The sequence below is a fragment of the Macrotis lagotis genome, chromosome 1 (assembly GCF_037893015.1).
Source record: "Macrotis lagotis isolate mMagLag1 chromosome 1, bilby.v1.9.chrom.fasta, whole genome shotgun sequence".
In the NCBI taxonomy this organism is placed as follows: domain Eukaryota; kingdom Metazoa; phylum Chordata; class Mammalia; order Peramelemorphia; family Peramelidae; genus Macrotis; species Macrotis lagotis.
In genome coordinates this window covers 474,362,496-474,377,938 of record NC_133658.1, presented here as the reverse complement: position 1 = coordinate 474,377,938, position 15,443 = coordinate 474,362,496, and the positions used below count along the sequence as shown (strand labels likewise).

General features: G+C 31.7%; 1 protein-coding gene across 1 annotated transcript in view; it reads left to right on the top strand.

The window, feature by feature from the left end:
- The window catches only part of LOC141504772 (uncharacterized), a 68,477-nt gene extending 57,097 nt beyond the window's left edge, over positions 1-11,380 (top strand). The window contains exons 9-10 of the mRNA XM_074210042.1: positions 4,263-4,319; positions 7,506-11,380. Of these exons, the coding sequence (XP_074066143.1) occupies positions 4,263-4,319; positions 7,506-7,531 (83 nt within the window). The 3' untranslated portion in view covers positions 7,532-11,380. The remainder of the gene's footprint in view (positions 1-4,262; positions 4,320-7,505) is intronic.
- The last annotated feature ends 4,063 nt before the right edge of the window (positions 11,381-15,443 follow it).

Here is a 15,443-nt window from a genome sequence, read left to right as displayed (position 1 = left end):
TTGAAAACTGCTAACTACCATGGCCAACAAAAGAAATAACTTCCTACTAGTTTATTTTATTTTTTAACAAATCTATTTGAGCTCTGAATCTTTGTATGTAATTTTTCTATTGGAACTTTATAACAGTTAGCATTGAAATTATTCAGTGTCTTTATGTACACAAAACTTAATAATTTCCCCCCCTTTGAACCTTAGGTTGATCCTTTTTAAAATGAAGCGGTTCAATTAAATGACCCCTAAAATCTGTCTTCCACCTCTATATACATGGTCCCATGAATTATCTTTGTATTTTAGTCTAGAGGTGCATCGATGGTCCATGAATGTTTAATCCTATGAAACAGGATTTTCTAAGTATTTTAACCACTTAATATGTATGTAATTCTATTAGCTTATAATCAATTGAAATTTACTTTTAAATAATGTTATTACAACTTACAAATTTGTTAAACTTTTCTTCCATATAGAGCTACTAAAAAGTGACTTGTATTTTCATTTAACAAATATCAATGAAATAAAGATTTTGCATTGTCTTCCATATTTTGAGTATTATTTTTCTGTAACAATGTTGGAGATCAGGTTATTCTGGATGCCTGTAGTATAATGGTTCCCAATGAGTATTTTTCCATAAACTCCTTTCATCCCTCCCTTTCCTAACAAAAATGTGTTAGAAAACCACAGCATAACTTAAATTCTTACTCATAATATAATTTACAACATACTGCTTAAAGCTACAGTAAAGAATCTTTAGCATAAACCCCTTGGACCACAGGTAAATTCCCCAAGAAGTTTGCTAACCATTAAATGGGAACCAACAAGGTAGTACCTTTTGATGCATCATTCATGTTTCCAAATTTCCAAACTTCAAAACATAATATATATGTTTCAACTCATTCAAATTATTTCATTTTATGTCATGATCACACATTTCTTCCCATAAATTCTCTCAAAAAGATGTACCGATGAGTCTAGAGACCTCCCTAGGTTTTTTGGTACCACTAAAATCTTCAGAATGGGATTTCTTTATCTATTTATTTGCTGTATACGTCTGCCCCTTTCTTGTTTGATAACATTTATTGATTATATTATTTTTCTACATTGTGAGAATTATCATGTATAATATGCTCAGCATTCATTTCTCCTTTGTCATTTGCATTATCTTGAATTTTGCTTCTTCTAAGATTTGATAGGTGGCACACTGGGTAGAATGAGAAACCATGTGACTCTGGGAAAATCTGCTTCAGTTTCTTTATCTGTAAAATGGAGATGATAATAGTTCCTACATTCTAGGATTTTCATAAGATCAAATGAGATAATATTTGTAAAACTCTTTAAAAACATAAAATACTGTGTTAATGTTATAACATCATCTTTGTAGGGTTCCATGCTTTGCAGCAATTGGGAGAATTATAGTATTAAAGTTTTAGGGGTTTTATGTCAGAAAGGAACTTAAGATAATTAAAAACTCTTTACTATCTGTCATTTGTAGCTCTGTTCTCTTCCTCTGATATTTAGAATTTATATATATATATATATGTATATATCAGATAGATGATAGATAGATAGACAGATTCTCTTTGTTTCCCTTAAATTTTAAGGCTGAAAGTGAGGGATGAGAATTGACAGTTTTTTGAACATACCATTTTATTAACTATTTGGATTGTCAAGGTTGATAGACTAAAGCTTTTCTGAAATTGTTTACCTACTTACCTACTCTCTCCAAATTTTATATTTTATTTGTAGGACATTATGCCTATAAATACATCAAATTAGAAGGAACATCTCCATTTTTCTCCTTTACCTTGACATTTGCCATTTCTTTTGCAGATTTTCACACATTTAAATATATTGAGTACTACCAATTTTTTAAAATTCATTTTAGGGACACTTGGCATATATTTCTGAAAAGTATAGATGTGTCAGATTAAGAGTTAGGAGACCTCAATTCAAATATCAATGATTACTAGCTTAATAATCAAAAAAAACCAATTTAACTCCTGAATCTCTTCATATGTGAATTGGAGGAGAAAATTTAATACAATAAACATACAATAAAATACAAACATTAAGCCATTACATAAGTGAACATTGTTATTTTATTATCTTCAATTTCAGGAGTCTGGCTCTATAAAAGCTGAAGCTTAATATATAATCCCCTTGGTAATTTCTAAGGAGTAAGTTTGGGATCTGTGTGAGTTTCTGTGTGTGGGTCTGTATCTATATGTGTCTCTATGTATAAGCACACACACATACACACACACATACACGCAACCATACATACCCATATACACTTATAATTTGTAGGACTTTGGACCTTAGTTTAATTTTCTGTCAATTGTAGGTGTTGGATTATGTGATCTACTAATGTCTTCTAATTTCAAATCTATAATCCTTCCATGAATTTTAACTGTATTTTGGGTGAATTATATTAATGGACAGTGAATATTTAATCTTGGCATAGAGAGATTACCAAAGTAATTTAACCATTAAACGTTTAGTTATATTGCTCTATAATCAATTGAGCTTTTCTCTGAAAGAATCTCTAAGTTATTGATGCTATGTATGTATGTGTACATATACATATATTTTTCTATGGTGTCAAAATTTTTGAAAATTGTACATTTAATGTAAAACAAGTAGATTTGAAGATGTTTTCTGCATCTATCTTAACTACTTTGTGATATTGATTTAATAAAAGCCCTGGGGGAAAAGATGTTTTCCCACCACACAGTTCTGTTTGAAGTTGAAGATAGGCTTGAAGCAATTAGAAAGCAATTCCAGAATTTATTTCCCAGCCCTTATTCCCATGGATACTAAGAATGTTCCCTTCCTGAATTTTCACCCAATTATCATTTAATTATCATTAAAGCCTGGAAAATAGGTTGGTGAATGCAACTTGAATATGTGATTAGATAGCTATTTTAGGTGTTTATATGAATGAAAATGCATCAAAATTCAAGCAATAAAAACTTTTACAAAAAAATAAATTTTAATTGTTTTCAAAAAGTTTCTGAGTCTGCCTTGGCAAATAGACTCCCAGGTATTTTATATTGTCTGAGGTTACTTTGAATGGGATTTCTCTTTCTAGCTCTTCCTGCTGTAAAAAAAAGAAATTTTATACATGTAAAGTAGAATAAGATCAGAAACCTTCACTGATCCTGTGATTTAATTGATATAAAGAATTCCTAAATGAGAACACTCCACAATTGTCGGTTGCTATTTTCTCTGAAACTGATAGTCTTAGAGAGTTGTTTGGGAATTTTAAGAGGTAAAGTGATCTGTCTATGATCAAGAAGCTTACCCATATCTTCTTCCTAGTGTCAAACTTTGTTCTGACCAGTAGTTTCCTAGTGCCCCCAAGAAAACCAACACATACTTCAGTAGTTTCCCACCATCCTTGCTGCTAGAACATCTGGTAAAGGCAATTCAAGAACATTTCTGCACTCAGTACTGCCTTCTTTTAGATAAACTTGTAAATATCAAGATTGTATTCTCTCCTGATTTTCCTCATGATTATTCCTTATAAGAATTCCTTCTCCCCTTTTTCCTGGGGTATCCCTATGTAAAGAAGATATTGTGTTGTCCCAAATTGCAAATCCTCTACCTTGATTAAATGCTAAACTTTATTTACTAGTTACCTAATTGGTCTAAGTTTTTCCAGGTCAATATTGGCTACAACACCTAGTTCTATCCACTATATCATGCTGCTACGACAACATAATTTTATTAATTCAGATGATACTGCTTAAGAATTTGAAATAATTTAGTCTGGTACTAGATTGAAGTTTCTATTTGAACCATTAAAAAAATTCTAAACTTTTCAGTCAAATTGGTTTATCCTGCAGACAACATATTTTGTATATAGTAGATGCTTACTTTCTATGTTTTTCACTCTTACTATTTAAAGTATAAATCCTGAGATCTTCAAATGGCAAAATAATCTTGCCTCTTTTATTAACCTCCCTTATATAAACTTGAAATCAATGACTGCATTTCTTTTTTTAAAAAAGCTTATAGTTTAGACTATTTGTCCAGTCTGTTCTTCCTGTTAAGTAGTTTCAATTGTTGAAATGAATTCAGGGCAATTTTATCTGTGGGAAAGGAGATTAAACTTCAATTAACCAAAAATGACTTTGAAGATAAATTCACAAATAAGAAAAGCAAACTTTTCCTATTTAACACTAAAACAACAGATAATTCAGGTTGAAAAAGACAGGGTTTTGCAACTGGTTTTAATTGTCTGCTCCATGTGCTTATGCTTTCAGAAGATCCAGAGAATGTCAATATGGAGAGTCATCATGGAGCCAACACAGAACCACCTGGTAAGAGAAAAGACAAATTTGGAGGATTTCTTGAGTATTATAATTTCTATATACCCTTCTACTCTGCTTTTGATCATTCCTATGTTTTTATATTATTTAAAATAATTCTAATATATCTCATGCCAGTACTAGATTGTAAACTCTTTGAAATTAGGTACTATCATTTTTCAATCTTTTGAGTTTCATCTCTGAAACAAGCCCATTATTTTGTAAGCTGGAACCATAGGAATTTAGAAAAGTAGAGGTATCCTAAAAGCCATATAGCAGCATTCTCTCTTTTTTACAGATGAGGAAAGTAAGACTGAGTTAAGTAACTCATTCAAGGTCAGACAAGTAGTAACAGACCTGAGATTTAAAGTAGTTCCTTTGATGTTCAAGTAGTTTCTCTTTCTACTACTGTAGACTGTCAACTTATGTCAATGAACATTTATTGAATTCAGATCTTATGTGTATTTTAATTTAAAAAAATTCTGAAAAAGATAATTTACCAAATTGACTTCTCCTCTAAAATGCATTCTATTTGCTATTTTTATGAAGATCTATGTATTTCTAAGATTATTGAGCTCAACATTTCTTATAGCATAATAGTATTCCATCACAATCATATACCACAATTTGTTCAGCCATTTTCCAAATGATGGGCATCCCTGCAATTTTCAGTTCTTTGCTACCACAAAGAGAGTTGCTTTAAATACTTTAGAACATATAGGTTATTTTTATTTTTTTCTAATCATCTTTGTAAATAGATCTAATAATGATATTGCTGGATCAAAGGGTATAGGAAGTTTATTGTTGTTGTTGTTGTTGTTGTTTTTAGGTTTTTGCAAGGCAAATGGGGTTAAGTGGCTTGCCCAAGGCCACACAGCTAGGTAATTATTAAGTGTCTGAGGCCGGATTTGAACCCAGGTACTCCTGACTCCAGGGCCGGTGTTTTATCCACTGCACCACCTAGACATCCTGGGTATAGGCAGTTTAATATCTCTTTGGGCATAATTCCAGTTTGCTCTCCAAGATAGCTGAATCAGTTCACATTTTCAACAGTAAATTACTGTCCCAATTTTTCCATATCCCCTCCAACATTTGTTGCATTCTGCTTCAAACATTTTAACCAATCTGATAGATATAAAATAGTATCTCAAAGTTCCTTGAATTTGTATTTCTTTAATAAAAAAATGATCAAGTTTTTCAAAGATACTTCTTAGCAGCTAGATGAGATTTTGGGGTGAATGAAATATAGGAACTTCTGAGGCATAAATTGATTCAGATAGAAGAACTGGTTCCTGGGCATTAGATGACAGATTTTTTGTAACCTTTAGTACAGAGCTCTAAATATGATAAAAGGTAGCAGTCATCATAGTAGTAGTAATAACTATAGTAGCAGTAGTAGGAATTGTAATACTAGCAGTAAGAGTAGCAGTTGTAGTAGACATAGGAGGAAGAGGAGTAGCAGTAGTAGTAGCATTAATGATAATAATAGGTAGCATTCATATAGCACCAACTACATGCCAGGCATTTTGTTAATTCCATTACACTTCCTTTTTAATTTGATCCTTCCAACAATTCTGAAAGATCTGTGTTATTATTATCCCCATTTTACAGTTAAGGAGACTGAGGCAAACAGAGGTTAGGTGACTTATCCAAGGTTACACAGCTGGGGAGTATCTGAGGCAGGACTTGAACTTAGATCTTCCTGACTCCAGGAGCAGAGATAAAAATTGATTATTTTAAAAGAACAGTGGATTTTTGACAAAATGAAACACTAACTATCACTGTTTACCTTAACTATCTTAGTATAATTATGCATGAAGACTTCTTTTCATGTTTAAAATATCCCCTTTCTTAAAAAAATATAATGAGAGGGGGTGGCTAGATGGGGTAGTGGATACAGCACCAGACCTGGAGTCAGGAGTACCTGAGTTCAAATCCGGCCTCAGACACTTAATAATTACCTAGCTGTGTGACCTTGGGCTAGCCACTTAACCCCATTGCCTTGCAAAAAAAAAACCTAAAAAAAGAATATAATGAGAGAACACAAGTATTTACTGCTATTTTTCTCTGCCAAAAGATCCTAAAATTTAAAAAAAATGATTATGCCCTTGGCATATCTATTTTTCAGAGTCATTTATTATTGATCCATTTGCCAAAAAAAAATAGGTTTAATACACAGAGTTTTAAGTAAATATCAGGAAGTGTGTTTCCCTCAAGAATCAGCTCAAATTATTCAAGATGTCTTTCCTGGACTCCTTCTAATATTAATGCCTTCTCTTTGAGATTGCCTCCAATTTACTTTGTTTACTGCCTTATGAGTCACTTTTCAATTTTACTTCAATGACCTTTTATACTATTTCATATTTTTTTAACATCCTGAATATTTTTTCTCCTCAAGTAGGTTCCATTATCTTTTTTGTAGATGATCTGTTGTTCCTAGACTGCCAGGCCTGGAATCGGGAAAATTCTTCCTGATTTCATATTTATCCTCAGACACTAGTTGTATGACTCTGTGCAAGTCATTGAACCTTGTTTGTCTCTGTTTCCTCATCTGTAAAATCAGCTGGAGAAGGAAATGGCAAAACACTAATATCTTTGTCAAAAAAACATACAAATGGAGTCACAAAGAGTTGAGCACAACTAAAAAAAAGTGACCGACCAATGAAATAGTTTCTATATATGGTTTTTACCTAGGTTTAAATTCTAATTCTTCAACCTTGAGCAAGTTTCTTAGAATACCCAAGTTTTCATCAACCTATTTTTAAATGATCTCCAAGGTATTAACTGGTTCTAATATGCTATTCTACTATAAGGGTAATTCATTCATCATTTTGATTTTTATTTGTAAACTTAATTGAGATTGAATATAGTATTATAGCATCAGATCGAGTTAAGATGCAATTAATTTACAAAAAGTAATTCAAACTTTTAAGAACTGAAAAAATAATCTCTAATCTCCCTGCTTCTTGATTGGTTCGCCATTCTTCCATTCCATTCTATATTAGATCAGTGACTTCATCTTCTATTGACATTAATCAAACTGTTTGCCCTATTGGTTTTCACTTTCTATTTTTGTCTATTTAGTTCATCTCTCAAGGCCTTTATTTTCTTAATAAAATATATAAAAATTAATATATCTTTATATATTGTGTCTTTTGAGAAATGGCAATAAAAATATTTGTCCTTTCTTTTTTCTAGTGCAACGGACGCTTATAGAGAAATAGTCTTATTCTGAGTGAGAAAGCTAAGATGAATGCAACTGGATTAAACTGCTTGTCTTCCTGAAACAATGCACCTTAGAGGGCAGAGGTTGCAAAGTTGCATGAAAATTAATTTCATTGGGCTGTTTGTGAATATGGCATCGCATCTTGGAAAATGTTTGTCCTGAACAACCTGTGATTAATTAACTATCATTTAAAACATCTCCATTTTAAGAGTAAGGAAAAATTCTTTAAAGTGAAATTGAACTTTTTATCCAATTAGTGGCCTTTCTTATATGTAAATATATTAGATTTTTATTGGTTCTTACTTCTCCAGGTAGTAATAAGAAAATCAGAAAATGGTTACCTTCTATCCAACCCATACCTTCATGATTACTTTATTATATAGGAATTAAACATATCAGCAAATACGGAACTCAGTGAAAAATTTGTGAGATACATACCACAGACATTCCTTCATAATTAATTTTCTTAAATCTTTTGTTATATGTAACACATTAATAGGAAAATATTTTGTTTGAATTTCCTGTAGTTTAGTAACTTTGAAGATGTATTTGGAAAATTATAGAATATACTGAATTTCACTTTTTTTTGAAAGAAATAAGGAACTTGGTGATATCATTAGCTCCCATTAGTTCAATTATCTCTATATTGATGATTTCCAGATCTATATATCGACTTCTAGTCCAAATCCCATATCACCAATTGCATTTTGGATATTTTGAACTTAATGTTCCATTAAGCATTTCAAACTAAATATATCCAAAACAGAATTCATTATCTTTCATTCCAAATCTTTCCCTTTCCAAATTTCCCTTATTACTGATGAATGGACCATTCACCTAGGTTTGCAGTTTTAAAAACTACATTCTATATTCTCCAATTCTATATTCTGTATTCCTTTCTCTCACTTTTCTTATGTACCCAAACTATTTGCAAATATTTTTATTTCACATTTATATTCTCTTCCCATATTTAGCCACAATTCTAATTCAGACTTTCATTTTCTCTCATCTAGACTATTTGAATAGTCTTCCAACTGTCCTCTCCTTCTTGTGATCCTCATTTTAATCCATCATGTGCTCAACTGTCAAAGTGATTTTCCTAAGAAGCACAAGTGGCCATCTCTCTCTATCTCCCACACACATATACACTCACACACATACACAACTTAATAAATTCAAGTGATTCCCTATTACCTTCATGATAAAATATAAAATCCTATTTATCATATAAATCTCTTGAGAAACTGTTCCCTTCATGTCTTGTTAATTTTTATATTTTACTTCTTTCCAATCACTTTGTAATATGCATATTTTGTCCAACTTTATTATTCCTTACACAACACTTCATATCCCTCCTCTTTGCCTACTCATGCTTAGTTTTTTGATTTCCTTTAGTACTAAGCTCAAATTTCCCACTCTGTAGAAACACTTTCCTGATTCTTTACCCACTTCCTCCCATAATCTACCTACCTATTTTAGCTGCATCTTGTCTCCCCTGTTAAAATATCCTATATGTATGGGGTGGTTAGGTGGCATAGTACCTAGGTTCAAATTTGGTCTCAAACACTTAATAATTACCTAGCTGTGTGGCCTTGGGCAAGCCACTTAACCCCATTTGCCTTGCAAAAACCTAAAAAACAAAAAAAAATCCTATATGTATGGTTTTTATATATTTTTTATATGCTTAGCAGCGTCCTGGGTTTATACACTTAAGATCATTTTTCCCCCCTTCTCTCTTTTCGTTTCATCTTTCTCTCTTCCTTTTCTTTTATTTTCTACGTGCAATTGGAACAGATCATAAGTATACAGTGATATCTAAGTGTATAATTCTCATAAGGTGTGTCTTAATACAATTGTTACAATGTTTGATGAATTCATGCAGTTTTACAAAATGAGTTAATCATTCAAAGTGAATGGTTGAACATTGGATGAAGTTATTTATGGATATGCTTTATATTATACAATGATCTCATTTAAAGCTTTCTAACAGTATGGGGTAAATTGAACTTTTCGTTTTATCCCCCTTGCTAAGGATAAACCGGTGAATATTAAGATGTAGTCATCTAGAGTTCTTAACACAGAACAAAGCTTTAGATGTGTTTTTAGGATGATTGATGAAAAGTTCAAAATATTTAAATGGTCTATTTTTTTTTAAATTACCAAAGTCAATAAACTTTTCTACATTTGGGAAAAAATTAGGACTTTTTCAGTGTATTATTGCTATTTTCACAATATTCATGATAGGGTCCACATAATGGGAAGTTCTTACAATGTCATAAAGATGAAGTATAATTCCAGTGTGTATTTAATGTAATGACAGGTGGTTAGTGTTATTTATGCTATCTCATGTCATATATCACCAATAAAATTCCCCTCATATGAACATAAGTATATTATCATCAGAACTATAAGTAGTGATATTGTTGTTTTTGTTGTCATTTCAGTTGTGTTTGACTCTCTGTGACTCCATTTTGGGTTTTCTTGGCAAAGATACTGGAGTGGTTTGCCATTTCCTTTTCTAGTTCATTTTACAGATGAAGAAACTGAGGCAAACAGGGTTTAGTGATTTTCCCAGGGTCACATAACTAATTAGTGTCTGAAATCAGGAGCATGCATCTTCAGACTCCAAGCCCAATGTGCTATCTATTATGCTAAACAGAAACTGGTAGTAATATAATTTAGTAGAAAGAGCATTGGATGAAGATTCAGAAAGTCTAAGTGAGTTCCTTGACCTTGATATTTACTAGTTACATAATTCTGAATAAATCATGAGTAAGAGGATGTTGAAGATCAGGGGTGAGGAACCATTTTTCTGCTAGGGGCATTTGGATATTTATAACATCATTTGACTGTTATATTTGGTCAAAACTCTTAAAATACTCCTAGATTTATTGAATTTTGAGTTCTGCCTGCAGTTGCTATGGCAGTGCAAGACCTTCACAGGCCTTATTACATCTGCCCCTGAAGAATGTTCCCTATCCTTTAGCTAGATGATGGATGAAGGAAGTTCATTCGTGCTGAGAATTATTGTAGGGTGTGTTTTCTGAATTTGAATTGTTCCTTCCACATTCTATACAACTTCATAATTTTTGAAGTGGGAAATAGGAAAAATAAAGGTGACCAGTTTTTATTTAGTTTTATCAGTCATCAACCACATTAAAATTCACTCTCCTAACATGAAGTAACATGCTCTGCATCAATTTGCCCTGGCTATATTTAATAGAAATGTTGTCTTGCTATGATGATATCAAACAAACCAAATTTCTGCAAGACTTTAAATTGTATCTTTTCGTGTTTGTGAATCTAATATTTCTATCTAGAACATATGAATTGTCTTGATTTTTTAAATAAAAATATTCATAAAATTCTATTTGGTAAATTTCTGGGTGTCTTTGGTTTCATAATAATTGCATAGCATTTGTACAATAGCTATAAATACCCTTTTTCATTATAGAAAAGTACAAAGGACTGAACTATAGAATCATTGCTAATAAGTTCAAACTTTGGGAAGAAATAAATGTCTCCACGGAATTTTTACAAGCATCAATAGTTTGCATTTGCCTTTGGAAAATATTACACATTAAGCTATACTTTTTTTTAGATTTTTCAAGGCAATGGGGTTAAGTGGCTTGCCCAAGGCCACACAGCTAGGTAATTATTAAGTGTCTGAGGTAGGATTTGAACCCAGGTACTCCTGACTCCAAGGCCAGTGCTTTATTCTTAGCTGCCCCCAAACTATTCTTTTCACAGAAACTTTGAAGAAAGCTGCATTGCTCATTTCATAAGGTAGTCTTTAGAATTAAGTTTTTGAAGTATCAATATGGTGATTGACTGGGTTATTAATTTTTTCCTTAATTATGAAAAAAAATTCCTAAATTACAATGAAAGTTATTTGCAAATAAAGTGATTTTGGAAATCTGGTTTTTAATGTTGCAATATTCCTTTTAAACTTTTAACTAAAAACATATAAGTAAATTTCACAACATAGAATAGTTTTATACTATTGTGTAAATTAACAGGAATATAAAGCAAAATAGACTTGCTGGCTGATAAACATAAAAATATTTTACGTTCAAAAATTTCTTCTAATATTTTGATGTATATTACTTTTTCTGAAATTGTTTGCCTTACATGATTTAACACTTGAGGTCACAAAGTTTTGAAACTTTCTTAAATTCTTTATCATGAATCCACTTTTGTTAGTACCTGTAAAGATGGTGTAGTAAAAAGTAAAAAGAGTTCTGGATCTGGAGTTAGGAAGACTTAAATTCTAATCCTTCTTCAGATGCCAGGTGACTCTAAGCAAGTCATTTCACCTTTATCCTTCAAGATTCCATCAACTGTATTTCAGGATAAAAATATATATCTCACAGGATTATTTTAAGGAACAATGGAGATAAAAGCATTTAGCATAGTCCTGGTTATGTAGTTGATGCTTCATAGATGTTTTTTACCTCCTTGTCACACTGGAGAGTAAATCATACTTTTGAAGAACATTCCTTTATTAATAATTCTATTCTTGATTGTAGGACATAAGTTATCAGTGGGATTAAACTGGACAAATTTCAAGACCACAGAAACATTTTTGTTTTAATTTCTTGGATAATTTCTTAATTTTTCTTGACTTGTGGCATAGTGTAGGCCTGTTGTGGTATTCCACCTCCATTTAGTGATTACTACAATTCTGGAACAATTTTTCCTCTTAATATATTAACATATTTTTCAGAATTTAGTATTATTCTCTCCTTGGAAATAAATATTCTGGACTTGCTCAAAGAAGTAAAAATCTACAAATATTTGGGGGAGAAAGTAGATGCGTTGCATTATGATGAAGTTATCCAGATCTTTCACTCTAGCCTTTCTTCAACCAATGGTTTTAGAATAGATTAGGATACAAAATAAGCAGCGATTTTATTTTTTTTCTGTTTTTAACTGGTCTTCTTGCTGCAACATTAAGCTTAACCTTCCCTACTGAGGCATGAGTTGTACTCTCTCCACCTGTCAAGTCTCAAGGTCTTTGTTTTCTGAGAATTAATTAGGCTATTTTGCCACAATAATTTCAGTTATTGGTGTTTTTAAATTTTGATTATACTTCTCGGCACTTCAGTGTGACTGATTCCTTTTCATGATTTTTGAAAATCTTGACATCCATACCAGCATCAACACAAGAACAACTAAGTGAACGTATGACCCAAAATCCAGGACGCAAATGACAAAAATAACAAAAGGTGGAGAAGTCAATTCAATTGGGTTTAGCTTCTGAGTCAACCTGGTGTCAGCAGCAACACACACAAAAACAATGTTGCCACAAAATAAGCCATATTAAAATCATTGCTTGTTCCAAATAATTTGTACAACACAGTGAAATTATTTTATATGTTCTACTTATGTAAAGACAAAGTAAAATACTTGAAGGCAGAGATGAAGGCCCAAACCTAAAGGAATAAAAGAAGGGTTATATTTCTAAAATTGTGGAGAAATTATGAAAAGACTTAAGGATTGAGAGGAAATAAAACAAATGAACTTTTTAAAGGTTAAAAACTATCAATAGAAGGATGCTAGAACAATTTAACATTACAGAAATTAAACAATTTAACATTAAACAAATGCAGATCACTATGCTAATCAGGGAGAAAAAACCTTCTCTGATCTCATGGAGGGCCACAAAATAGGTCTCTAATAGGGTCATAAAAACCAAACACATTATTATCTATAGCCATTAATTGTTATGGAAGAAAAAAATGTTAAGAGGATTTATTTTTGAGGGAGGTGAAGTTTTGAACTAGGACATGTTAAGTTCTAAGGTACCAATAGTAATATTCTAAAGACAGAAAAGTGGAATTCGAAAGAATGTTAAAGATGAGAGCAGCAAATGTAGAAGTGAGTCATTTATATTAAGGTAATAAATGATACACAATTGAAAAGATGAACTTTCAGTGAGGGAGGAAGATGAAGAAAACTTCTTTAATTTCCTTAGGACTTCTTCAGGGGAAAAGAATGCTTAATAGAAAATTCTAATACTCTGTGAAGAGTGATTGAACCTGAGCTAGAAAAAGATGGATATTTTATAGTTTCTCACTGAGAATAACTATGAAGAAGGGCATATATACATATACTTCCTACATTCTATTACTTATGCATAAATACTATGACTCTCTTTTCATAGAAGAGATGCAAGTTGCAGAATGCTTAACGGATAGTTTCAGGGGTTGTAATTTTATGTCCAAGACATGCAAATTTCTGCTTTTCAGTTCCTTGATTTTTCTCCCTTCTTCCTCTGTAATAATGAATACCACAACAATAGATATTATCTAGTAAGTCCTTACTATGTGTTTATAGAATTTAGAGCTAAAATTGATATTGAATGGAGTTGTCTTAATGAACACTCAATTCTCATGTAAACTACCCAAAATAAATCTAACCCTTTTTACATGTAACTGCCTTTCAAATACTTGAGCTATCATAATATCATCCTCAGTTCAATGTCATTTTATTTCCAGACTAATTATGCAAAGTTTCTTCAACAATATATTGTTACGTGGTTTTCATGTCTTTTATTATTCTGTTTGCTTTCCTATAATGACCTCCAGTTTACTAATGTACCTCTTATGAGGTAATACCTATAAAGGAACTTCAGATTTGGTCTATTTTTGGTCATGCTATGATTAAGTCTCTTGTTCTTAAAACCTACTTCTAATTAATTGTATTACCTTGTTTTATAACTATTTCACAATTGTTGTCTTGTCGGTATGAATAAGAGCTGGAAGTCAACTCAGATTCCCTAGTTATTATTTTTTCAAATGACATACTGGTAATATAGGTCTCCCCATCTTGTAGTTGTTAATTTTTCTCTTTATTTTAAAAAAAATTATATAAATATTTTGTTTTCCAATTGAATACAATATAGTTTCTACCACTTATTTTTTGCAAGGTTCTGAATTTTGCAATCCCCCCCTCCTTTTCTTCTCCCTCCCCACAACAGAAGGCAATCTGATAGTCTTTACATTGTTTTCATGATATGCTTAGATCAATATTGAATGTGTTGAGAGGAAAAAATACATCCTTATGGAAGAAAGAAGATATCAGGGAAAGCAAAATTATGTTATACCTAAGACAACTTTTTAAAAAATTGATAATAATATTTGGTCTTCATTCAAATTCCATAGATGTTTTTCTGGATACTGATGGTATTCTCCATTACAGATCCCCTAAAATTGTCCCCGGTTATTGCACTGATGGAGTGAACAAATACATTGAGGTTGATCATCATTGCACATTGTTGTTAAGGTGTATAATGTTCTTCTGGTTCTACTCAGCTCACTCAGCATCAGTTCATGCAAGTCTTTCCAAGCTTCTCTGAAATCCTATCCCTCCTGATTTTTATAAGAACAAGAGAGTTCCATCACATACATATACCACAATTTGTTTAGTCATTCCCCAATTGATGGACATCCCATAGATTTCCAATTTTTTGCCACTACAAACACAGCTATGAATATTTTTGTACATATGAGATTTTTAGTCTTTTTCATTATCCTTTCAGATATAGACCCAGTAGTGGTATTGCTGGAACAAGGGTATGCAGATTTTTATTGCCCTTTGGCATAATTCTAAATGGCTCTCCAGAAAAGTTGAATCAGTTCATAGTAGCTTCTTATTTTTAAACTATGTACAAAATTTCATTCATTCATATAAAATTTTATCATTTCCATAGATTCCCTTTAGATCCTTATTTTGTCACCCAACTTATTAGGTGTGCTCTTCCAGAATTGTGATAAATTTGCTCTCTATGCCTTTACCAAAGTTTTTCATAAAAATATTAAATATTAAAAGAGAAAAGAAGATCAATATTTTTAAAATTCAGAAGAGAGAAGGTGGGTAAGAAAGGAATAGACAAGCTGAATAGTTCT